The sequence below is a fragment of the Oryza brachyantha genome, chromosome 6 (assembly GCF_000231095.2).
Source record: "Oryza brachyantha chromosome 6, ObraRS2, whole genome shotgun sequence".
In the NCBI taxonomy this organism is placed as follows: domain Eukaryota; kingdom Viridiplantae; phylum Streptophyta; class Magnoliopsida; order Poales; family Poaceae; genus Oryza; species Oryza brachyantha.
The window spans coordinates 19600536-19626046 of record NC_023168.2 but is presented as its reverse complement, the minus strand read 5'-3'; the positions used below and the strand labels follow the sequence as shown (position 1 = coordinate 19626046).

At 40.5% G+C, this 25511-nt stretch overlaps 3 protein-coding genes across 3 annotated transcripts; 2 read left to right on the top strand and 1 right to left on the bottom strand.

The window, feature by feature from the left end:
• Window positions 1-749: 749 nt before the first annotated feature.
• LOC102710311 (metal transporter Nramp3) lies at window positions 750-7542 on the top strand. The gene is made up of 14 exons (XM_006656308.3): window positions 750-900; window positions 2169-2334; window positions 2641-2719; window positions 2799-2839; window positions 2984-3062; window positions 3168-3272; window positions 3555-3664; window positions 3962-4143; window positions 4233-4302; window positions 4811-4984; window positions 5604-5708; window positions 6256-6387; window positions 6528-6623; window positions 6717-7542. The coding sequence occupies exons 2-14, from the start codon at window positions 2206-2208 to the stop codon at window positions 7065-7067; spliced, it is 1653 nt and encodes a 550-aa protein (XP_006656371.1). The 5' UTR covers window positions 750-900; window positions 2169-2205; the 3' UTR covers window positions 7068-7542.
• A 3990-nt stretch (window positions 7543-11532) lies between these two features.
• Window positions 11533-15542, top strand: LOC102709187 (probable alpha-glucosidase Os06g0675700). Its single transcript, XM_040524825.1, has 5 exons — window positions 11533-11878; window positions 12762-13432; window positions 13529-13759; window positions 13842-14482; window positions 14564-15542. The coding sequence occupies exons 1-5, from the start codon at window positions 11658-11660 to the stop codon at window positions 15458-15460; spliced, it is 2661 nt and encodes an 886-aa protein (XP_040380759.1). The 5' UTR covers window positions 11533-11657; the 3' UTR covers window positions 15461-15542.
• Window positions 15543-19852: 4310 nt separating this feature from the next.
• On the bottom strand, window positions 19853-23962 carry LOC102710029 (NAC domain-containing protein 21/22-like). The gene is made up of 3 exons (XM_015838232.2): window positions 23580-23962; window positions 21426-21697; window positions 19853-20512 (listed from the first exon to the last, which is right to left on the bottom strand). Exons 1-3 carry the CDS (start codon window positions 23773-23775, stop codon window positions 20087-20089), a joined length of 894 nt encoding a protein of 297 aa, XP_015693718.1. The 5' UTR covers window positions 23776-23962; the 3' UTR covers window positions 19853-20086.
• Between the last annotated feature and the right edge of the window lie 1549 nt (window positions 23963-25511).

Here is a 25511-nt window from a genome sequence, read left to right as displayed (position 1 = left end):
ATAAGATGAATAGTCAAACATATATAAAAAAAGTCAACGGCGTTAAACATTTATAGACGGGAGAGTATAACAATAATATGAAAAAACCACAATATTGCAGTAGTACTTATAAAGGGCAAAAAATCAATATATGTGATGTTTATGTTATTAAAACAAATATTTGATGCGCTATTGATGATCAAAGATCCAAGTTTAAAAGTATGACGGGTGGAGTATCAACCCAAACGTCTCATTTAGTACCCGTCAAAAATTTAGCAAGAGAAGAACTGACTGTAAGGCTGTCTTTCTTTTTTTAATATATTGTCCGATTTTCATGATTGAATCTTATTAATGTTTTTTTAGTTGACGCTCTAAAATAATACTTCCTCCGTTTCATAATGTAAGATGATTGACTTTTTTATTGTAATGTTTGATAATTTGTCTTATTTAAAAAAATTATAGAAATATCATTTATTTTGCTTGTGACTTAATTTATTATCAAAAGAACTTTAGGAATGACTTATATTTTTTTTCATATTTGTACTAATTTTTAAATAATAAGAATGGTCAAATATTGCAACCAAAAAATAGAGTTAGTAAAATAATAGATTATTATATAATTTTTTTAAAGAAAACATTATTTAACGGAAAAAACTGCCTATATCCAAACAAGGAGACAAATTTCTTCGACCTCCATGGTCAATGGCTCAATGCTTTGGACTTTTATCACTTCTCTGGACCAAATCTCTTTTCGTCTTTCTACGTGGCGCTCTGGTGGTGCAGTCTCTCTCTCTCTCTCGCGTGCGGGAAAAGAGGCGAGGCGAGGCGAGGCGGCGCGGCGGAGACGACGACGACGACGGCGACGTTGTCGCCTCGCCGCTCTGCTCCCCCTGCCAGCCCACGTGCCGCGGAAGGGCTAAGGTACGCGTCGCCGCCCTCCCACCCAACCAGAACCAGATCCATCCGAGCTCTGTACTAGTAGTTCCTATCGTGATCGTGCGAAAGATGGGATCTTTTTTTTTCTCTCTTCCTCCCGCTATCTCAAATAGTCCATGGATGAGGGAGAGAGGGAGAGGGAGAGGGATTTCTTAGTCCGTAGTAGCTTCTTGCCTTCTTCTACTAGGAATCTTCGATCTTGGCTAAGAGCTGCCGGATTCCATTTCCGAGCCATTTATGTTTCGTAAGCTATTTCTTTTTTCTGTCTTTAGTTCATGGCGTGCGTTAATCATCCTGTGTTTGCGGATGTCTTAGGTTGATGACCTCATGTCACCACTAACTCGTTTCCATTCTTTTGTTTTTTTTTTCCTTCAGTTGCTTCTTCCCGGATTCTGCTTTGTTGGCTGACTAACCTCATGTCCGCTGCTCTATCGCTCTCTTGCATGTTGGCTGATTCTCTTTTTGGTTGGTTTGCTAGTTTGTGGGATAAAGGTTGAAGCTTGCATTTCAATATTCTTGATGCTCCGTTCATGATCACCGATTAAAACGTCTTTACCTCTAGACCGCCCAATTTGCTCTCACGAATATATCTTTCTGAGTAAAGTTGATTGCCAGTATCATCTTTATGTGGCGAAAGCGGCATCGATTGGTAGAGCAAGTTAGGCAGAATTGCCATTTTTACTATACGCGACTCACCTTTCTTTTGATCCATTGTTTTCTAGTCTTCTTGTTCCTTGACCTTATCTTCTCATGTTAGTGGCTGTGGTTGTTGCTATCCTGCTGGAGGCTTTCTCACGTGCCTCCGCCAGACGTCGTATTCTCGGTACATAAGCAACTGAGGGGCTGTTTAGTTTCCAAAAAATTTTGCCAAAAAACATCGCATCGAATCTTTGGACACATAAATAAAGTATTAAACATTGATAAAATAAAAAACTAATTACACAGTTATGTGAGAAATTGTGAGGTGAATCTTTTGAGCCTAGGTTGTACGTGATTAGCTATAAATGCTACAGTAACCTACGTGCGCTAGTGATGGATTAATTAGGTTCAAAAGATTCGTCTCGCGGTTTACAGGCTAGCCGTGAAATTCGTTTTTTTATTCGTGTCCGAAAACCCCTTCCGACGTCTGGTCAAAATTTGACGTGACATTGAAAAATTTTCATTTCACCAACTAAACACCCCTGAAAGTCTGAAATGGTGTCATTATAAAGCGTACCTATAAATAAGTCATCATTCTTGCTCTGTCTGTGCAGCTCCAAGTGTTGAGGGTTCTTGCACTGGGAGGGAGAGATGAGTGGCCCAATGCAACGCTCATCACAGCCACAATTTATCACTAGTGTCGAGCGGAACAATCAATCAAATGGACCTGGCACTCCTCTTATTGACAGCATAGATGTTGATCAGATTGTTATTCCAGAGGTATGTTGTATGTGGGCTTTAGTTCTTGATTGGTTATGAAAATAGCAAATGTCGCTGTGCTTGTTAAATCAGTTGATAGGTTCTGAAAATAGCAGTGTGTCTTCATGCAGCCATCCAAGAGTAATATTTAGTTTCATCTTTTTTTTTCAAGATAAAAACCTCCCAGTTACTGACCTGATGTGCAAGGGGATTAAAAATAGAAGGAAATCACTAATCTAGCCAACTTGTTTTGCTGACTTTTTGTATGTCTAGATGCTGGCTCCAGAATGAAGAAACTGATTACAGGTTGTTTTATGCTATTGGCAGAAAAATAGTTGGAAGAACCTATTCTCATACATAGGGCCTGGATTTCTTGTCTCTATTGCGTATATTGATCCTGGCAATTGTAAGATAGCTGGATTTGTTGTTCACTCCTTAATGAGTATTCACAGTGATCATGACCAAAAGAACCTCTCATCTTGCAGTTGAGACAGACCTACAGGCTGGAGCACAGTACAAATATGAGGTGCATTACTACTTTCTTTTTTTATAGCTACTTCTAAATACAGCCTATCGTATCATCTTTCAAGCATGTGACCTTACAAATTGGATGCCTGTTTCTCAAAAAAAAAAAGGATGTCTGACCACAACCATCTTCTTTTGTTGTCAGCTTCTTTGGATCATACTTATTGCATCCTGTGCTGCTCTTATAATTCAATCACTTGCAGCTAGGCTAGGAGTCGTAACTGGTCAGTACCATGAGCCTTGCAGCACCTGTCTTTGTTTAATGGAGTATCATTTACTTCTTTCACATGGACACTGCTAATCATTAGTTAAGCTATTTCATATGACAGGGAAGCACCTGGCCGAGCATTGCAGAGCTGAATATCCAAAGGCCACAAATTTCATCCTATGGATTCTTGCAGAACTGGCTGTAGTTGCATGTGACATTCCTGAAGGTACCAGAGTGTATAAATTTGAGCTTCTGCTGCATACTTGCATAACTTGCGTTTTGCATTTACATAAGTTGCAGATCTGATTCGATTATAAGGTTTAACCGTTTCATGATGTTGCAGATAGAGTTATACTAGTCCTAAACTCAATCTGAATTGAAAATTGCAGTTTCTGATGTGGAACCGGTCATTTAAACTGGCAAATAATAGATATCTGCAACTATATGCTTCAAATTGAATCTGCCCACTATATCTAACAAGCATCCATGATGGCTTATTTTTTTGCAGTAATTGGAACTGCTTTTGCTTTGAACATGCTTTTTAAAATCCCTGTATGGTGTGGTGTTCTGATAACTGGACTCAGCACTCTGATGCTCCTTTTCCTACAACAGTATGGGGTAAGAACATAGCCTAATTTTGTTTCACAATATTTGGAGGACCAGTTAGTATTTTTCCCATTAAATGTCAATACCAAAGGGAAAAAAAACATTCCTTTACCTTGAAACATCAATACAATATGGTTCTTGTCATTGCCATTTAGCAGAACATTATTTAGCGGATCCCTGTTAATTTTTTTTGAACAAGTAGATCGCTAGCACAATTGCATTAGTTAACAGGCAGTGTTTTAGTGATTTTGAAATCATTTGACTGATTCGTCCAATTTATCATTTTGCATATGGTTTGTTTTTGTGCAGGTCCGTAAACTGGAATTTCTGATTGCTTTTCTGGTGTCACTAATAGCAACTTGTTTCTTAGTTGAGCTTGGGTATTCTAAACCAAATTCTTCAGAAGTTGTGAGGGGCCTCTTTGTTCCGGAACTTAAAGGGAATGGAGCCACTGGCCTTGCAATCTCATTACTTGGTGCTATGGTGATGCCGTGAGCTTCCTGTCCATCTCTTTTGTCCCAATCATATCTTTATCTTTTGACAAAAAAAAAACCATTTTCATGTATTGCTTTTATTACAGGCATAACCTTTTTCTCCACTCAGCATTGGTACTATCAAGAAAAGTGCCACGGTCAGTTCATGGGATCAAAGTAACGTCCAGCTTCCTTTTATCTTATCCATTTATTGTTCTGGTGATTATAATCTTAACTACTACTCCCTCCATTTCATATTATAAGACACTTTGGATTTTCTGTAAGTCAAAAATCTTTTAAGTTTGACCAAGTTTATAGAAAAAATTAGCAACATTTCCAACAAAAAATGAAAATCCTATAAAAACATATTCAATGATGAATTTAATTAAAATAATTTGGCATTTTAGATGTTGGTATATTTTTCTATAAACTTTGTCAAATTTAAAGAGATTTGGCTAAGGACAAACCAAAAATGACTTATAATACGAAACGGAGGGGGTATCCTTTATGTGCCTGAATTTATATCTTTGCTGCTGTGTGCATGTGTCCAGGCAGTCCTACTGAAATTTTGTATATACCATTTGAGTATAATTATGTAACATGTATATTGGCATGCAGATGATATAAGAATATAATTGTTGTGATTAAATAATTAATTTATTTCGTCCAATTCACTTTCTTGCAGGAGGCATGTAGATTCTATATGATTGAAAGTGCATTTGCCCTCACGATAGCGTTTCTCATTAACATATCTATCATATCTGTTAGTGGTGCTGTCTGCGGATCAGATAATTTGAACCCTGAAGACCAGATGAATTGCAGTGATCTTGATCTTAACAAAGCTTCGTTTTTGTTAAAGGTTGGTCAACAGTCTTGTGGTATACATATTATTGTATTAGCTGAAATTATATGATATACTGTTCATTTTGAGCTATTTTTTTATGGTTTTGTTATGGACAGTGTTGTATGTATCATGTGATAAGTTGGATGCATGCAGCCTACCTGATTTATGAGATTTTATTATTAAAAAAAAACACCTTATGATAGGAAACCTTGTCTTCTTTGGAAGGCTCCTACTTTACTGCCTTTTCCACATACTAGCTTAATGCCCATGCTTTGCGACGGACAAAAAATATATTAAAATATGGCATAAAATAAATAACTTTTTTCCATAAAATGTATTGCACATCTTTTTTCTATAGGGAATATTCATCTTAATTTAATTTTATGTGTCGCTGTCCCTTTAGATTTGATTGTTTCTTAATATTAAGTTTAGGGGTAATTTGCAAAAATTACAATGTGAGTAGGAATTGCAGCCACCGCTATTTTCTTTTTAAAGGATGCACTCAAGAGTTTAGAATACTTTTCCCTTTTAAAGGATTATAGAAACTGTGCGTCAATAGTTCTGAAATGTTCTTTGTCGATTTCCATATTGTAATTTAAGTCTGATCCATATTGACCTTTATCTGTTGTTATAGAATGTTCTCGGAAACTGGAGCTCAAAGTTATTTGCAGTAGCCTTGTTGGCATCTGGCCAGAGTTCTACAATTACAGGAACTTATGCGGGACAATATGTCATGCAGGTTATGCACATCTTGTTTTCTTGTCCTAACTTGCAACTTGGAATTTTAATGGTAGACCAATATCTTGTTGTATAATGCAAAACATACTAAAAACATATAGATATATTTGTAATGTTACCCAGGGAGGTATTCACACGTATAATCACTAGGAATTTTAGTTGAGTTTTATTGTAAGTTATTTAGTAAATAAATTATAAAAAACATTAGGTTTGAATGGCTACCAACATTGCTAGTACTAGATTTTCCTGTTGAACCTAGTCTTGGAAAAAATGCAAGGAAATACGGAGATTGGGGTGCTACCATTGACATTGGCAGATTAACGATGGTCAATTAAGTTGGGGATAAAATGGACAAAGTTGATAGGTAGTTCAGTGCACTACCATTTGCAAGTGCCCCATATCATTCCAGGAGAGGGTCACTGACTCTTGTGTATGTATCTAAATGTTCAACCAAGATAGTCTAACACTGTACTTTTAATTTATCAGTATTTCCAGATGTATGAAATGTAATCTTCTAGGGGCTGACCTTTGCTGATTTGTTCATTCAGGGGTTTCTAGATCTTCGAATGACACCCTGGCTACGGAACCTTCTAACTAGGTCCTTGGCAATTCTGCCAAGTCTGATTGTTTCGATAATTGGAGGTTCCTCTGCAGCTGGAAAGTTGATTATCATTGCATCGGTAATTGCATATTATTTACTATTTTAAATTATAATCCATTCATCCTTCTTAATCTATAATGGACTTCAATGCACAAGAGAATTTAATTGTTCCATTCCATATGTCAACTTTTAATTAATGCCTTACTTTATTGTGCACAGATGATACTGTCATTTGAGCTTCCTTTTGCTCTAGTTCCACTCCTGAAATTCACCAGTAGCAGGACAAAGATGGGGCAACACACGAACTCAAAATTTGTAAGTTCTCATCATGATGCGGAAATATATTAGTGCAATATTTTTGTAGCAACACCAGTATGACACATCTGAAATGCTTTCTCCTGAATGCAGATTTCTGTGATAACATGGGGGATTGGCTCGTTTATTGTTGTCATCAACACCTACTTCCTGATAACAAGCTTTGTCAAGCTGCTTCTCCACAGTGGGCTATCGACCGTCTCCCAAGTATTCTCCGGAATATTTGGTTTTCTGGGGATGCTCATATACATGGCTGCAATTCTTTACCTTGTTTTCCGGAAGAACAAGACGGCTACCCTGCCATTGCTGGAGAGTGATTCGACGGTCCGCATCACAGGCTGCGACACGAGCGCTGAAGGAGAAGGTTCTCTGGGCCATCTGCCCCGGGAGGATATCTCCAGCATGCAGCTTCCTCAGCAGCGAACTGCTTCTGATCTAGATTAGAAAGATGAAATTCGACACACTCAGTCACTCACCAAAGAAAGTATACCACTGATGATAACCATATGCAATCAGTAACTAGCTTCCCCAAGAGTTAGCCAGTTGGTCACTCAGGTATTCACCTATATCATCCTAGTGAATACTGATTCTATAATCTATATATAGTGACAATAATTTTGTCAGGATCTCTATAATCTATATATTGTGACAATAATTTTGTCAGAATCTCTGGTACTGGTGATTGTACACAAGCGGGTTGGGATAGCTAGCTAACTGTGGACCTGTGACATGACAACAAAGCTAAAGTTGCATACAAAATGCTAGACTCAAATGCTTCTTACATATAATCGTGTGTAGAACAGATGTGCTCATGTAATCATGTGCACAGTGAACATGCTGATTTTTCGGGAATGGCAACAGTGCACTAGCTAGCTCATGTCATTGGTATCAACAAAATACACATCTTTTGGACTCCCGAGCTCACTGAATTTTCTTCTCGAGATATTATACTGAGTTTTTTTTACCATCATCGAAAAATACCTTGAGGGACCAAAAAGTATATTATAAAATTTTGGTATCTTAAGATATATTGTATCTCAAGGTATTAATTTTTTACATAAAAAACATAGTATCTCGAGGTATTTTTTTAAGAATGGTAAAAAAGACTCTTAATATAATATCCCCGTCTTCTGATCTTGGTGCCCTCACCTCAAAGGCTCAAACCGGTGGCCGCCGGCCGGTCGCCGGAGTTTGCATCCCTTTACATGGCAAGGCTAGTGTCTGAATATTACCGAAAAAACTACGCTCATTTTCCTCTCCTGCAACACCACCCGGACTGCCGTCATCAGGCTGCATTTCCGGCTTATCATCCCGTCGGAGCGGTGGCCGCCGGCGGGCCGGCCGCCGGAATTTACACCCATCTCGAAAGGCGGCTGGCTTCTGAATTCTGACATATAGAATGGCAAATTATTGGATCTTGGATCTTATCATGAACGCCTCCCGAGGCTGCCGCGCGAGTGCTGCCTGATTGCCGCATCTACGCTCTCGTCGTCCTCGCGATGGGACACTGGGACCAACCACCGCCATGCCGCCGTGCCGGAAACGGCCAAATCACCGGTCCATTGCCGCGGCGGAGGATCACCATAAGAATGGCATCCATGGCGCCTTTGAAGATTTGGTAGGTGTCTATAGGTCTAGCTGCCTCTCCGATAAGATGGCGACGAGAGCTCCGCCATTGTTGCTGTCCCTGTGTCTCTGCTTCGTTTCTTGCTTCAGCTCCCGGTGGTCCGATGAGCTTGCAGCTTCCGGCAATGGCTACTACCGGACCACGGCGTTTCTGGTGGACGGGGAAGGGAGGCGGCTCCGTGCCGAGCTCGCTGCCTGCGGAGGCGGGCCGACGGCGTACGGCGACGACGTGCCAAGGGTGGACGTGTATGCCAGGTGCACACGTCCGGCCCCTTTCTAATTTCCTCGATTCATATTTACCCTGTTTTTTCATTTATGCTTATATTTATATGTCAAAATTTAAATTTATAACTTTAAATCTTAGAGTTGATTTTGAGTTTTTTTTTGTCGTAGTTTATTTTTCAACCTTTTAGATATTTATAAATTATTTCTCGTTTGCAAATATGTTGTTTCACTTATTCGTGGAATAAGCAAAAAAAAGGCAAATGTGCTGATCCTCTAGATTTATATATACATTAATGAATCAAGATACATACATGAAACATATTTGTTGATATATAGATAAATTTAAATAGAGTCAAAATATCTTAAATATAGGACAGAGGGAGTAGTACTTTCACCTTCTATTTTTTTTTCTTGAATTGTTCAGCAAAGTTGATGAAAATAATTCTGTATTTCTGTCAAGTTTTCACAATTGTTGGACTGCATCCAAGGCCATTTTTTTGGGTCAATTTCCATTTGGCTGGCAGAGTACACTCATACCAAAATGTTTGGTGCAGCTTGATGAAATTTTAGAGCCACCGTGTCCGAAAAACTCACGGCTGGTAAGAATATTATAGGATTTTCGTATGAATTAGTTTAGTTTTCTAAAAAATCTCTAAAGTTTCTTTGTTTCAAAAGTGGCCTGAAGTGCAAACTTTCTAGATGGGTTTTTATTTCGAAACAGGTACACAACCAGCTATTACATATGAGTCTGATCAGTTAAGTTACTGCTGATAAGCCGTAGTAAAATACTAATATGAGCAAACAAGCTAAAATAATTTATGGGTCTAAATTTTATATTTGTATTATTTATGGTTTAAAATTTAAGACTAAAAAATAGGCTACCATAAAAAACCAAAACCAACTTATTAAATTAAGTTTTAAAATTTAAATTTATACCTAACTCTCTTTACACATTGACTCAAGTTTTGGATTTCCAGATGAGTGCATAGCTAACTGTTTATCGAGTCATTGACCCCATTTAGTAGAGCATTTTTCCCATCCTTAAAAAGGTACTATGAGATATCACTGTTTTCTATGTAAAATTTGATACCTCTAGTACCTTAGACAATAGAAAATATTAAATTTTACATATAAAACAGTGGTACCTCACAGTACCTCTTTAAGGACGTGAAAAATACTCTTCTTAGTAAGCACAATGCAAAAGCCCTAACACAAAACACACACGACACATCATATCCCTATGAGCACTTTCGAATACAGGACCGATCATATGTTGAGATTGACAAACGTACTCCAATTAGATCATCCAAACGCTATATCGCCTTTATTAATACTAGAATGGTCACATACGCATTCCAATTAGATCGTCCAAAATCCAGACACTGGGGCTGTAATGCACCACAGCAATTTGGACGAAATATGCTCTACACCTTTTGGCCCATGCTTGTAGGTGTAACGTACAAATCTTCTGAAGCAAAAGGTACAAGCTAACAATAATGTATATATAACCGGATAAAAACACAAACGGTTAGGTTACAAAAACGTTTTGACATCGAAAAGCAGAAAGCTAAAGATATATGCATCACGAACTAATTAACAGAAAATTAACCAATTATTGGCGTATCTAGAGGCACACGCAAACATGAAATTTTTTGTTGTTGTTTTTTTAATGTTTTCCTGCGTTTTCTCTCTTCTTCCTGGACTATCTCCCGGGGGTCTGCAAGCGATGAGAGGTGTTCAGACAAAGATAAGATTCTTTCAATAAAAAAAAAGCAATTAAACGGATCAGATAAAGCAATCATTGATGTTATGATAAAATAAAGATAGAGCAATGATTGAAAACAGTTTGATTTTTAAAAAAGGTAAAATGCATCTTGTATGGTATCACAGCTTGTAAAGGGTAGGTGCAAATTTAGTCGATTTTTTTCCTTCAAAATTGCTCAAACGAAACACTGATCTGTTCGATCCAACGGTGTAGTCACGTCAAATGTGTGCATTATGAACTATTCATTTCCAATTTATATGCTAATGTTAGTCTCTTTCCACAAACATGGGCTATTCATTGCCAATCTATCTTCTCAATTTTTCTTTAAATTTATCAGTGACTATTTAGGTGATACAAGAAAGTAGTGCATGTCCAATCAAGTGATGAAAAAAACTCTCTCTAAATATAGTTGGATTAATTTGCATGTTTATTGATTGCCTACAAAACAAATAAGATCTCTATCCACATGATACACGAGTGCATGACTATCAACTCGGCAACAAACAGTCTATATATGGCATTAAATGTATTTTACGACATCCCCACTCCTGAATCATGATGAATAATTTCTTTGAGCAATTTACAATATGTATGAATAAATTCTACCCCTCTATTTTTTTATTAAACATTATAGACTTTTAAATCTATGTTTAACTGTTCGTCTTATTTAAATTTTTTAATTAAAATATGTAAAATTATAAGTCATGCTTAGAGTTTTTATATTAATATATTAAATTATAATAAAATAATTAATAACTATATAAATTTTTTGAATAAAACGAGTAATCAAACGTTAAATAAAACAAGAGAGAGTATAATTTATTGATCCTCGCATCATTCAGCTGCGGGTATCAATCAAACGGCCGTGCATGACACGGTAACTCCGCCAGGGATCTCAACCATGCCGGTTTCAACTCCCAAAAGCAAACGCCCTTTTCAGTCCAGAAAGAAAGATCAAAAAGGAAACATTATATATATATATATATATATATATAAAACAAGACAAAGATCAAAAGAAACCCATAGCGTATCATCTCTGATTAATTAAAGAAAAAGTTGTCAAGAAACACAATCTTCTGAAAACGGCAAATAAAAAGATGTAAAGTTCAGGTTCGATCAGAGACTAAGCCTTGCACGCACTAGATTATCTTCTTCTCCAGTTCATCGCCTTCTTCCCGGGGGGAAAAAAAAGAAGGAAAAAAAAGCGCGGGAGATTGCGTTACATGTTTGCGAAATTACGAACTTTTTTTTCAGCTCTCGTGTTTCAGACACGATCGAGATGGCCAGCACCGACAAAATCGCTCTCGTGCGAGCTATTTACTATTTAATTAGCTCATCGTCTTGTCCAGCGAGCTGCCACTAGCTCGTAGCCCATTGGCGAAATCGTGGGCCTTTTTTTTGGGGTGTCTCTGACGGCGATGGGCTCGCCGTCGACCTCGCCGCCGCCGCCGGCGCGTCGTGGCGCCTTCTTCTGCTTGTTGCTCGTCTTCCTCCTGCTCGCCGTGCCGCGGGGCGTCGACTGCGGGTACAGCGTCGCATCGGTGGCCGGGTCGAAGGACCGGCTGAAGGCGCGGCTGGACCTCGCCGGCGGCACGGCGGAGCTCGGCGCCGACGTGCAGAGGCTCAGCCTCACCGCGAGGCAAGTATGATTTGCCGTCTTCCACGATGAGCTCTTGTTATTATCTGATCGAGATTTGATTAATTAATCTTCTCTCTCGAGGTTAGCAAGGAGTTACTAATTTGTTAGATGCTCGATTGATGGTTGGCAACTTGGACTGAGATAGAAAATTAGAAATTATTTGTTCGATCGTCCACTTGGGTGGTCAGCTAGATAAGCTTGATTTGTGTTTATTTCCTGGGGCGGCTGGATCATTATGATATTCAGATAGACAGCATGTCAGAATCCCTTTAGTTTATGATTTTCTTTTTCTGGTTTTCTTTATGACGATGGAGTAACTGAGACGTTGATTAATTGATTATACGATGAATAGGACAACCTACCAAATTAGTAGTAGGAGTATTCGTCAAGCAGATGAGTACATATTACTAGAAATAACCAAAGGTCTTTTGACTAGCTCCAGTCTATGTTTGAAACCGTCTTAGTATCTGAGTTTTTATAAGTACATAATACAGAAACATGAAAGTCCTAAAAGAGTGATGATATAAAAGGCAATCCTTTTCTTTTTGGGAAAACTGAAAGAAGAAGGGAAAAAAAAAGATCAACCGGAGATTAAAAAAAAAAAGAAGGGAAATCCGACAAAGTTTCGGAAAGTAAAAAAAAAAAAAAAAAGCTAAAACAGACGCGAATTTTTTTTCTGCGACCACTGCAAAATTTGTGCTAATAAACCCCATAATAATCTTAATTTACTAGGAGCAGACTAGCTACAGTGATTTCTAACGGTAGGAAACAAATTTGGATCATTGATTTATTAGGATTGTACTTATCAGTAATTGGTGTAATAGTATTAACAACATTAGGAAACACATCTAATTACTATTTTTTTTGTTGGCGCCGGTGGCAGCTTGGAGACGGACACCCGGCTGCACGTCCGCATCACCGACGCCGACCACCGGCGATGGGAGGTGCCCCAGGACGTCATCCCGCGCCCCACGCCGGAGTCCTTCCTCGACGCGCCGCGCCCGGGCGCCCGCGTCCTCTCCACCGCCACCTCCGACCTCACCTTCGCCCTCCACGCCTCCCCGTTCCGCTTCACCGTCTCCCGCCGCTCCACCGGCGACGTCCTCTTCGACACCTCCCCAAGCCTCGTCTTCAAGGACCGGTACCTCGAGCTGACGTCGTCGCTGCCGGCCGACCGGGCGTCGCTCTACGGCCTCGGCGAGCACACCAAGCGGACGTTCCGGCTGCAGCGCAACGACACCTTCACGCTCTGGAACTCCGACATCGCCGCCAGCAATGTCGACCTCAACCTCTACGGCTCCCACCCGTTCTACATGGACGTGCGGTCCGCGCCCCCCCGCGGCCGCGGCGGCAACGGCGCCGGCGCTGCGCACGGCGTGCTCCTCCTCAACAGCAACGGGATGGACGTCATCTACGGCGGGTCCTACGTCACCTACAAGGTGATCGGCGGCGTGCTTGACTTCTACTTCTTCGCCGGCCCGTCCCCTCTCGCCGTCGTCGACCAGTACACGCAGCTCATCGGCCGCCCCGCCCCCATGCCCTACTGGTCATTCGGTAAGCTCTCTGTTTTAATTCACTCTGTTTCTTCTTCCATGATCATGATCTCGCCGCCGACATTGTCCGACATTGCTGCACTCGTGCTCGTTGCAGGGTTCCACCAGTGCAGGTATGGGTACAAGAACGTGGCTGATCTTGAAGGCGTCATCGCCGGCTACGCCAAGGCGAGGATCCCACTTGACGTGATGTGGACGGACATCGACTACATGGACGCCTTCAAGGACTTCACGCTGGATCCGGTGAACTTCCCGGCCGACCAACTCCGGCCGTTCGTCGACCGCCTCCACCGCAACGGCCAGAAGTACGTCGTCATCCTTGACCCAGGTACACTACACACGTCAACCAAGTTCGATCGGTCGCGTCAATGGCGAAATCGGTGATCGTATCAATGGCATCATCAACGCAGGGATCAACGTGAACACGACGTACGGCACGTTCGTCCGAGCGATGAAGCAGGACATCTTCATCAAGTGGAACGGCAGCAACTACCTCGGCGTGGTGTGGCCGGGGAACGTCTACTTCCCGGACTTCCTCAACCCGCGCACCGCCGAGTTCTGGGCGCAGGAGATCGCCACGTTCCGGCGGACCATCCCCGTCGACGGGCTGTGGATCGACATGAACGAGGTCTCCAACTTCGTCGACCCGCCGATGCTCAACGCGCTCGACGACCCGCCCTACCGCATCAACAACTCCGGCGTGCGCCGCCCCATCAGCAACAAGACGGTGCCGGCCTCCGCCGTGCACTACGGCGGCGTGTCTGAGTACGACGCGCACAACCTCTACGGCTTCCTCGAGGCGCGGGCCACGCACGCCGCACTGCTCCGCGACACCGGCCGCCGGCCGTTCCTGCTGAGCCGCTCCACGTTCGTCGGCTCCGGCAGGTACACCGCACACTGGACTGGCGACAACGCCGCGACGTGGGACGACCTCCGTTACTCCATCAACAGCATACTCAACACCGGCCTCTTCGGCATCCCCATGGTCGGCGCCGACATCTGCGGCTTCGGCGGCAACACCACCGAGGAGCTCTGCAACCGCTGGATTCAGGTAACAAAAACACCGAGTTCATGTGCCCTCAATTAATGGCGCGAGTTGAAAAGGTTAATTTGGTCGTTTTTGTGTTTGAAGCTTGGCGCGTTCTACCCGTTCTCGAGGGATCACTCGGCGATCGGCACCGTCCGGCGAGAGCTGTACCTGTGGGAGTCGGTGGCGCGGTCGGCGAGGAAGGCGCTCGGGCTGCGCTACCGGCTGCTCCCCTACATCTACACGCTCATGTACGAGGCGCACGTCACGGGCGCGCCCATCGCGCGGCCGCTCTTCTTCTCCTACCCCGGCGACGTCGAGACGTACGGCATCGACAGGCAGTTCCTGCTCGGCCGCGGCGTGCTCGTGTCACCCGTGCTCGAGCCGGGCGCGACCACCGTCACCGCATACTTCCCGGCCGGCCGGTGGTTCAGCCTCTACGACTACTCCCTCACCGTCTCCACCAAAACCGGCAAGCGCGTGACGCTCCCCGCTCCGGCGGACACGGTGAACGTGCACGTCGCCGGCGGCAACATCCTGCCGCTGCAGCAACCCGCGCTGACGTCGTCGCGCGTGCGCCAGAGCGTGTTCCACCTCCTGCTCGCGCTCGCCGACGACGGCACGGCCAGCGGGGACCTCTTCTTGGACGACGGAGAGTCACCGGAGATGGTCGGCGCGCGGAGCAAGTGGAGCCACGTCAAGTTCAGCGGCGCGGCCGAGAACGGCGGCGTGGTCAGAGTCAGGTCGCACGTGGTGCACGACTCCTACGCGCCGAGCCGGACGCTGGTCATCGGCATGGTGGTGCTCACGGGCCTGCAGTCGCCGGCGCCGCCCAAAGGGTTCGCCGTTCATGTCAACGGCGTCCAGGTGAACGCGAGCACGACGGCCGGCAGCGCCGCCGCCGGGAACCACAAGAACGGAGCGCTGGGCACCGTGCACGTCGGCGGGCTGGCGCTGGCCGTCGGACAGGAGTTCGATCTGAAGGTCGTGATGAACTATTAAAGCCATAGAATTCGAGCATTATTAGTAGCTCAACTGAATAAATTTCGACGAAATTGAGTTGGAATAAATTGGCTTAAATTTGTAAATGGCCGAAACGAATGTTGCATCTACCCCTGGCCCAACAGCAAATTCTAACTCACGGGCTGACGGCCCATCTACCACTCGGACCAACTTATGGCCCACTCGTATTTGCGCACACCGTTCCGGCCCAAGAAGCCCAATACTGCTCAGAAACCGGCCCAAGATTCAAATGGGCTGGAATTATCTGGAGAAGCTTGCTGCTCTCTCGATCCAAGTTTTTGTCTTCTCTTTTCTGCTTCGTTTTCTTTTGTCCAGTGAGATAAATCAAATCGAACTGAAACCTATAGATTTAAACGATAAAATTACGAAGAAAACTATTTTAACTGTGCTCTGAGATGCTTGGTTACCTTGACTGCTCCCTTTGGATTTTGAGTTTTTGACTAGACACCGAGGTGAAATCACTGAAATGTTCAAGAACATCTATGCCAATTTGAGGCACTTTCAGACGTCCAAGAGACCATAACCCAGCAACAGTTCAGAAAACGATCACCGGTTTCAGATTTAGAGTTGAGAAAACGACCACTGGTTTCAGATTAGAGTTCAGAAAACGACCGGCCTTTCTTTTTCGCGTGGAAGCAGTTAGATAAGCATGGACAGAGAGTAATTAACTGAAGCGATCGATCGAGTTCTAGTTAATTAATCCATGTCTTTCCAATGTCCTAAAGATCGAGACAATAGGTGTTCTTTTTTATCATTATTTGTAACGACAAACTAATCAGCCTCAATCAGCATCGTATCATTGTCTTCCATCGCGTATAAGTATTGATTACACGCTCTCCGACACCCAAAAAACGTATTATACGTCTGATTATTGTAATGTCTTTCCAGGACAAAAAGAATCAAAAACTGTTGGTTTGTTCATTCAGCACTGGTTCTGCAGCCTTCATGACCTACAAAAATGCAAAATCATTCTTAATGTTTCAGGCTTTCAGCATCATTTTCTTGTGTACATTATATACTAGCTGCTAGCTGCCGGCCGGTAAAGTGTAGTAAATTATACTGTGTTACGACTGTGTAATACTAATTATTGTGTGTAAATTATTGGCTGAAATGATTGAGATGGGGACGTTGAAGAGGAGATGCAAAGCAAGGCCAGCAAAGGAGAGGTGTGAGATCAGTTGAGATGCTAATCAATGGTGCAATAATTATCTTTAGTCAGAGGGGGTACTTGTGGAGTTAATAGTACATGATGTACGTCACCCAAGCACAGCAGCATGTACAGCACAGTGCTGAGCTTAACTGAAGACCTAGCTAGCTAAGACAATTAGCAGATCAAATGCAGGTTGTTGGGGGAGAATTAAGCCACAGGACAGTATTGAGGCTGAGGCCCACACCCTGAAGGCTGCAGCTATTTGTCCTGTTTTCCATATGATAGTTACTTTTAAAATCATATTAATATATTGTTAATTTTATAGTTAATACTTAATTAATAATATGGTAATAGGTTTTTTTTCATCGGGGAGGGTTCCTAACATCTCCTCTCGAACACAGCCTTAATGAGCTGCATATTATAGTTTTTTTCTTCAAAACCTTTAGTATTTTTAAAACTGTATAAAACTATATGTTCTTATTTAGATTCTAAGAATAGGTAGTTACAAAATACGCAAAATCAAGTATTAGTCAAAGGTTGAATTTTACGGTTTCTTTTTTATACTCTCGCCAATTGGCTACTCACAGTGTACTATCTCCGTCCCATATTAAGTTTATTTTTCAGTTTTTAGATATAATATTTTGACTTTTCGTCTTATTTGAAATTTTTTTGCGTTTAATATTTTTATTGTTACTGGATGGTAAAACATGAATAATACTTTATGTGTGATTAATTTCTTTTAAGTTTTTATACAATTTTTTTAAAAATGACGAATGGTCAAACTTTGAATACATAAATCAAAAAATAAAGTTATTATGGAATAAAGAAGGTAGTACTTATTAGAATCCTTAGTTTCTCCCAATAGAGCCATTTGTGAAATAAGAAGCATCCAGCTGTGGGATCTAGGGAGGATGACAGCTAGGACCCACCATGTACTGCTCACCTATGTTTGTCACCAGTCTGGCTAGCATATACTAGCTTGAGCTGCAACAGCCATCACTATGCATAGACTGTTTGGCATGTCTGTACCCCCGTAGTTGAGATAAGTACATGCCCAACTACTTGAATTCATTGGTTAGGCTGGCAACTGCATCATTAATACTACTATGTAAGGATCAAAACTATTTATATATGTGGATATAAAACAAAGTACACCCTTTGAATTTTTTATGCATGCCTAATGATGATGATTGGGTAGGAGAGTATCTTCCATTCATATCAAAGTGGTGGTAGCAGTAGTATATATCAAAATGGATTAAGGAATGAAAATATTGCTACTTAATGTTATTAGTTGGTTCATTGTTTGTACTTGCAGTACTGTTATTATATATGATTCACATGTTGGTGGTAATTAAACAGTTTACAAATTATTTTTTCAGTAAGTAATCTCAGTCCAATAGTTTATTTCAGTTAGTTAGTTAGTTAGTAGTAAACGGTTATTTAAGGTCAAGAGACGTGATAAACTCATGACATACGTGTGAACTTAAATCCCTCTCACAAAATATATTAAAAGAATCAGTGCTAGTTATGACTTTTGTCTTTGTTTTTTGTCCACTTGGGCAGAACTGATCATTTTTATTTCCCTTTTACGTACATTAGATCAACTATATTGGTATCACGGGATAAATAATAAAATAGATGGATGCATGAACTGATTAAACTCTTCTGTGTACCTAGTTCACTCTATTGACATTTTTTTGGCGAGGATATTGAGTAGTTTTTCAAGAAGACTTCATTGACTAATTCACTTGATATAGTACTAACGACTAAAATTCCTTGTAAAGTCAAGTTAATTAAAAAGGAATAGTCTAAAGTACTCTGAATTGTTCTGAAAAAAAAAGTACTCTGGATTGATCTTGTTCTTTCTTTGGTGGGACGCTATTGATTTTGTTTCTAAGGATTAGTGAACCTTCTATGCAGCGGAATCCTAGACAGGGTACAAATTATTTTGAACATATTTGAATCTAATACCTCAAAATATTTTAAATGGATTGAAAAATGTAGATTATCCTTTTTCAAAGCTCCAAAAATAGGATTAATATAAAAAATTTTCCGTGTGACACTCAAAAATGGAAGTTTAGCAAAAGTGAATGGATTTCTCACTTTTTCTCGATTACTCAAAAGATACCCAAACAACTCTAAGCATGCACGCCACATGAAGAACACACCTATAAATGTGCCCCTAACACACGCTAAAAGATACGGAGTACAATAGCAAACTCCTAAACTCTCACTATAAATTTCTAATGAAATCGCAGTTATATGTGCATAACATTTATGGGTATATATAATAATTAAACCTTGATGGTGTAACTCTCACTATAAATTTCTAATGAAATCACAGTTATATGTACGTAACATTTATGGGTATAATAATTAAACCCTGATGGTGTGACTCTCACTATAAATTTCTAATGAAATCACAGTTATATGTACGTAACATTTATGGGTATAATAATTAAACCCTGATGGTGTGACTCTCACTATAAATTTCTAATGAAATCGCAGTTATATGTGCGTAACATTTACCAACACGTTTTCTTATGATTTGAACAAGTCGATAAGGATAAATCCAAACAAGTTAATTGAGTAAAATATTTGGCACCAAACGTCATCGAGCATGATCGAACCAACAGACTACCTATTATATTTATAACGAATTGAATTAGTGGTTTGTTAGATTATGTCTAAGTAGAATGGGATGACCAGAATGTGTTATTGCCTCTGTTTTTGCGTTTGACCATCCGTCTTATTAAAAAATTAAGTATAAATATGATAATATATATTATGCTTAAAGTACTTTAATGATAAAAAAATCATAACAAAATAAATGACACTTTAAAAATTGAATAAGATAGATGGTTAAATGTTATGTCAAAAAGTCAGTGTATATTAGATTTAAAAATAGAGGGAGTATATGCTTTAAGAGTTGATTTTCCTTTTTTTTTTGGTATACAATTTTACTTATTTGTATTCAGAAAGCAAAACAAGAGTCGACATAAGGACCCCCACAAAGAAGATCCTAATTCTATTTGTATATGTACTTCCTCCGTTTCATAATGTAAGACTGTCTAGCATCGCCAAGATTCATATGGATGCTAATGAATCTAGACACATATATAAATTATATACATTCATCAACGGATGAATTTAGGTGAGGCTAGAAAGTCTTACAATACGAAACGGAGGTAATACGAAATGGAGGTAGTATATATATATCCTTTTAGGATCATGCACTAATTTTCCATCACACCCTAGTACACAAATAATGTATTTACATCATTGATAATAATCATTCTTTTCTGGTCACTATTTTCTTTTGCAAATAATGTGAGCTAGAAATCTAGAATGGTATTATACGTCTATACCACAATTACATGCAATAGCACATAGCCACACTTTAATAGTCTCCTCCTCAATTCGCAGCAATATATATGTATAATCTCCTTCGAAAATCAACTGAGTGAATTCCACATTTGTGTGAATCCACTCTCAGCTAAGTAATCAAATCCATCCTGGGAAAAATTACTTTGAAGTGCCTCCCTCTTCACATTGCCTTCAAACTTGGTGAATTGGCTCAGCACATCCTTGATCGCCCTACCCATGTTTTGCTCTTGATCAGCCATGGCCGTCGACGGTGTTAATGGAAGATTGTTCATCGTCGACGACGATGGATGAGAGGGATTATTGGAGAAGCAGGGCACTTGCTCATAGCCCTCTAGGTTTTGCATGGAAGAACCAGGCTGGTCAAAGGCAATGTAGTTGTCAATGAGAGGAGGCAGTGAAGTTGTGGCCACACTGTTGTCATTGTAGATATCTGTGGGCAGCTTGGCAATGGTTGCCCTACTCTTGTAGAACACTCTACACAAGACCCAGTCCTCCTGTTGTTCACACAAAAACATTGGATGGAGATTACACTAATTGATACATATAAGTATTTTGGTTTGTGTTAATTATTTGAAGAGAGAGCATCCATCACATTAAGAAATTATTGGAAAGAGACATGAATGCTTTATAGAACTGAGTCAATAGTTGCACATGCATCTATTGAGGTGTATCTAGAAGAGAACATAACTCATTTGTAGCTGGCATGAGAGTGACATGGAAATAAAGAATAACTATGAAATTATAAGTGAACCTCATTAGCATTAACTAATAACATCATGACCATATATTAAGTATTGATGATATGTTCTAATCATAAATTATGAGATACTTGACATCCTCACTTCTTATTTTTATATATATATATATATATATATATACATGCATCTAAATTATCATGAAGGGATGCGTAAATTTGGTGTTTCTCCCTTTCAGTCATATATATATGAAGTTATGAGAGGAGACATGTACACAGTTAGTTGTCATTCCATTATCCATTGCATGTGTATATATAATATCCCAATGAAGAACAACGACCTGGCATGCGCATAATCCAGTCGGTCTCCTTCTCATGCAGATAACATATGAACTGAATCATTTAAATATTTGAACTATTTTCATACTGACTAGCTACCAAATCCAATACTTCTCATTGGCACAAGGTCTATATATTCTATATATGTGAAAATTCAATATTATGATCTCCATTTTTCCTCCCCCCCCCCCTTTCTTTTTTTTTTACATTCATTATTAGACATCGTACACATATATAATATATACAATAATCAACTAATCAATGCATAGATAAAGGAATGGCATCAAGCAAAACGATATTTTACATGGAGTAGCTAGTAGGAAATGAATAATATGTATACCATAAATTAAGAATGTGTTGAAAATAATATGTACCTTGAGAGGCAACTTCATCGCATCGCCTTGTTCTTCCTTGCGGAATTCATGCATGACCCACTCAGTCTTCTTCCCCTTTGGGGCTCTACCTTTGTAGAACACTAGGGTTTTTCGCATGCCAACGAGCAACCCCTTCCGGCTTATTGGGCGATCCTTCCCCGTGGCCTTCCAGTACCCTGATTCAGTTGCTCTATTTGTTCTTTGGCCAGTGGCATACTTCCTATCCCTAAGGCTATAGAAGTACCACTCCTTGCCCCCAATACAAGCAATCTCTGAACTCAAGAAGAAAACAATCAAAGGATAAACACATAATTAGTCAAATGTAAATCTATTAGCTTTTAATGATCATAAATGTGGATATGCAAAATTAGGTAATTATTAGCATCACCCTCTAGTAAGATCTACAATTAAACTACAAGAGAATTGAAATTAACATCAATTTATTAATGGGATACAAGTAGCTATGAACAATACATATTGCTAATTCTTGGAAAGTATATATAGAAAATGAATTAATCATATTATTGCACCCATTCAGCATATATTTTCTGTCATTTATTATCTTTTCAGTTGATTGATTTCCTGGCTAATATTCTATAAATAGGCAAAGTGAGAGGCCCTCTTTTGGTGTCAAGTTTGTCCCCATCCAGTGGCTGTTAATTCCCTTTAAGGATCAGGCAAAGTGGGAGAATATTTGATTGCATGGCAGCAACAGGGACACATAAGGAGGAGAAGGCCAAGAAGAGGCCAAACAAACTCATGGCAGTGAGAATATCCTTCTGTTATGGGAAGGCGACAAGCAAAGCTGGAGGCAGACAAGACGTGTGAATTTGTTTCTCGTTGTGGGGTTAATTTCAGCAAATCATCTGATCAAAGCTATCCTCCACTGGAATCGAATTTGAATTTTAAAAATATATGGTACTGTTCGTTTGAATTAAAAGACAAGTTATTATTAGCCACCCCAGAAATCTACGCATTTTAATTTGGGATTAATGATCTCACTATGTATATATATGATATTTCTTGCGTTGGCTCGAGACTTTTCAGACGGTTAGCAGCTGTGCATACAAACAGAGAAACATTAAATGTTGTGTCAAAAAAAAAATAATAGTGCCAGTAACTAAAAACAAAGGACATGGGCACACCCAAAAAAGGGGCCAAGAAAAGGGAGAAATTAAAGAAAAAGAGAAGGCATGATTCTTGGGGTATGGGAGGCTAGCATGTATGCACAGTTGAAATTAATCTGCAACTTGATCTATGAGAGTTGCACAAGATGTCAGGATCACTTCAGTTATTGCTAGCTGGAGTTAGGAAAGGATCAACTGACAATATGTCAGACATATGCACCTTCAGTTTGGAAGCATGCAATTGATTGGATCAAGAAGGTGTAGCTGTGCCACTGAAGGAAAAACATTGCAGGCATGTAGGAAAGGAACAAAGAGAATTTTCTTGGAATAGATAGGTAGAAGTTATGCATGGTTGGTTACAAGATATCTTGTTCTTTTTGTCAAGGAAAAAAAGTTAAAGTTGGTTCCAAGATCTTGATGAATTCAAGTACCGATTTCTGCAGAACCAACCAGCAGCAAGCTAGATAGATAAGCACATGATTGATGACCTTAGATGCGTGTGTGCACGAACAGATAATAATTGTGCAGTGGGAAGAGATTCTCAGAACTGGAAGAGTTCTGCAGGCTAGTCTAGTACATGGAAGACTTGTCTGTTTGGAACAGATCATCCACACCATTATTAATTCCATCAGATACATACAGAACTGCAGGGTGATTTTATTTTTAGAGGTAGAGAACAAATCAGATGTTTTTAATCATTAATTTGACAAGCTCATCTTAGCTACCGATCGATAGAGAAACTAAACAAAAACTACACAATAAGAAATCAATACGAAGAAAGAATATACAGCAACGACAGCACACGGTTTCCCCCCTCAAAAAACAGCATAAGAATTCAGAAGCAGATGAACCAATAGCAAGAAAAAAAATATGAAGAAGCTCAAATCGACCATGGCCATGGCCATGGACAAGCTCCATGCATATGATCTGAAGACGTACGTCGACAAGCGGAGCCATGGCTAGCGACGACATGATCATGGGTGCAAGCAAATTAAGATCGATCGATTTTGTAGCCGAGTCGTCTTACCAGGAAGGTCCCAGGGCTCGCACTTGTTGAGATCGACGTCGACCATGGCCGGGCAGCCGTAGACGGTGGCCACCGCCGCGCCGCCGCCGCCGCCGTCGAGCTTGCTGGCCAGGTAGTCGAGCACGAGCTCGTCGTCCCGCGGGTGGAACCTGAACCCCGGCGGCAGCCTCGCCTCCACCATGCTCAGCGAATTCATGGCCGCCTAGCTAGCTCCTAGCTGCTGCTGCTACCCCTCGAATTCTTGCAGCTCGACGAGATCGACACCGATCGGTGCTTCTGCTGTCCACCACCACTCCAAGAAGAAGACGAAGAAGAAGAAGAGAGATCGAGGAGTAGCAAGCTCGATTCTAGCTAGCTTGTACCAAGAGAGAGAGAGAAATTCAGGAGAGGAGTGCAAGGAGAGGAGGGTATTAATAGGATCGTGGTAAACATTAACAGCTCAGCTGGTTGGTCAACTAGTGTGTGTCGATGAAGAAGAGGAGAGAGACTTTTCTTGGTTCGCGTGCCAGATGCCAGGTGGCGCTCATTAACTCGTTGATTAATTAGGCCGCGAGTGATTCGCTGGTCGAGCTGAGCTGAGCTGAGCTCAAGTACGTAGCTGATGATCATGTCATGCTCCTTCGAACCCCATCGCTGATGCATGTGTGCAGACGACACGACCATTTTGCAGCTAGCTGCATGCCATTGATTTCAGGGCAAGCATGCACTGATCGACCTAACCCTAACAGAAGATAGATAGCTCGATCGGCTAATATCTCAGATTGCTTCGCCTAATTCTTCGCATTTGCAGCTCTCGATCATCAACAGATGGATGGATGCAAGCTGCATGGCAAGGTATGGGCTGTTGGGCACGAAGGGTATGTGCCTTGGTGTTCACATATGCAATTAAGGCGGAAATTTGAGAGGCTAGTTTCAGTTCAGACGAAGATATATAAAATTGCCACGCGTACAACGAAAGTATGAGGCAAAAAAAGCGGGGGGCATTTAACTTTTTGCCACTCTTAGAAATAGCACCTAATATATTTGTCACCCGCTGTCTATGATATATGGAAGCTTATGTTCTATGATATGTGGACTCAGTGACAAATATATTAACAATATTTCTGAGAGTAACAAAAAGTTAATTATTCCAAAAAGCGGCCCATGCAGATATTCATACGATCCATCCTTTTTGGTGATGACTTGTATATGGATTTGTTTGAAATATCATGTGATTTTGTTATTTATTTTCTACCACCTCCGTTCGTTAAATATAAGAGATTCTACGGATGAATTTAGATATGTGTTATATTGATTCATCTATAGAATCCGTTACATTCTACCGCCTACGTTTCAAAATATAAATATTTATAGGTTGTTTAACATAAATTAAGGAGATATTAACAAAAAATTAGTCACTTCACTGGTCAATGTCTGAATTTTGAATAGTTTAGATCCCTTTATAAGTATTGATTGGCAGAAATGTTTGTATTTTGGAACGAAGTGAGTACAACATAAGGCACCTATTTTTTATATGCATAATCTACCATGAAACTGTGGTATCCATAGCAATTTTTCGTTGACATAAAGGTGTGCTTACCAACAGCAAAAGTTGTTCAAGCTAGAAAAGTAAGCAGGGATGGGAAGGAGATACCAATACGTGCATGTATCAAAAGTAAGCATGCCCGTAAAGGTTACCGGTAAAGTGACGATATTTTTTTGCCCAAGTAATATATAATTCAGTTTCCAAAAAAAAAATCTCTTTTCAAAAGGTTCTTGTTTGGTCGATCACAATACACTTTTTTCTTCCAGTAATCATCATAAATTAAAGCAGATCACCGGGTAATACATTTAAGTAGTGGTGGCTGTTAATTACTTCTCTGGTAAAAAAATATTTATCGCTTAAGATAAAATTTTATCAAACTTACAAAATTCTGACAAACAATTTATGTT

Excerpts from the sequence above, each read along its gene's own strand:
- LOC102709187 (XM_040524825.1), top strand. The coding sequence starts at position 11,658 with ATGGGCTCGCCGTCGACCTCGCCGCCGCCGCCGGCGCGTCGTGGCGCC. Across the intron at positions 11,879-12,761 it reads AGGCTCAGCCTCACCGCGAG|CTTGGAGACGGACACCCGGC; the intron begins GCAAGTATGATT and ends CGCCGGTGGCAG. Across the intron at positions 13,760-13,841 it reads CGTCGTCATCCTTGACCCAG|GGATCAACGTGAACACGACG; the intron begins GTACACTACACA and ends TCATCAACGCAG.
- LOC102710311 (XM_006656308.3), top strand. The coding sequence starts at position 2,206 with ATGAGTGGCCCAATGCAACGCTCATCACAGCCACAATTTATCACTAGT. Across the intron at positions 2,335-2,640 it reads ATCAGATTGTTATTCCAGAG|AAAAATAGTTGGAAGAACCT; the intron begins GTATGTTGTATG and ends TGCTATTGGCAG. Across the intron at positions 4,144-4,232 it reads CTTGGTGCTATGGTGATGCC|GCATAACCTTTTTCTCCACT; the intron begins GTGAGCTTCCTG and ends CTTTTATTACAG.
- LOC102710029 (XM_015838232.2), bottom strand. The coding sequence starts at position 23,775 with ATGAATTCGCTGAGCATGGTGGAGGCGAGGCTGCCGCCGGGGTTCAGG. Across the intron at positions 21,698-23,579 it reads CGAGCCCTGGGACCTTCCTG|AGATTGCTTGTATTGGGGGC; the intron begins GTAAGACGACTC and ends TCTTGAGTTCAG. Across the intron at positions 20,513-21,425 it reads CGATGAAGTTGCCTCTCAAG|GAGGACTGGGTCTTGTGTAG; the intron begins GTACATATTATT and ends TGTGAACAACAG.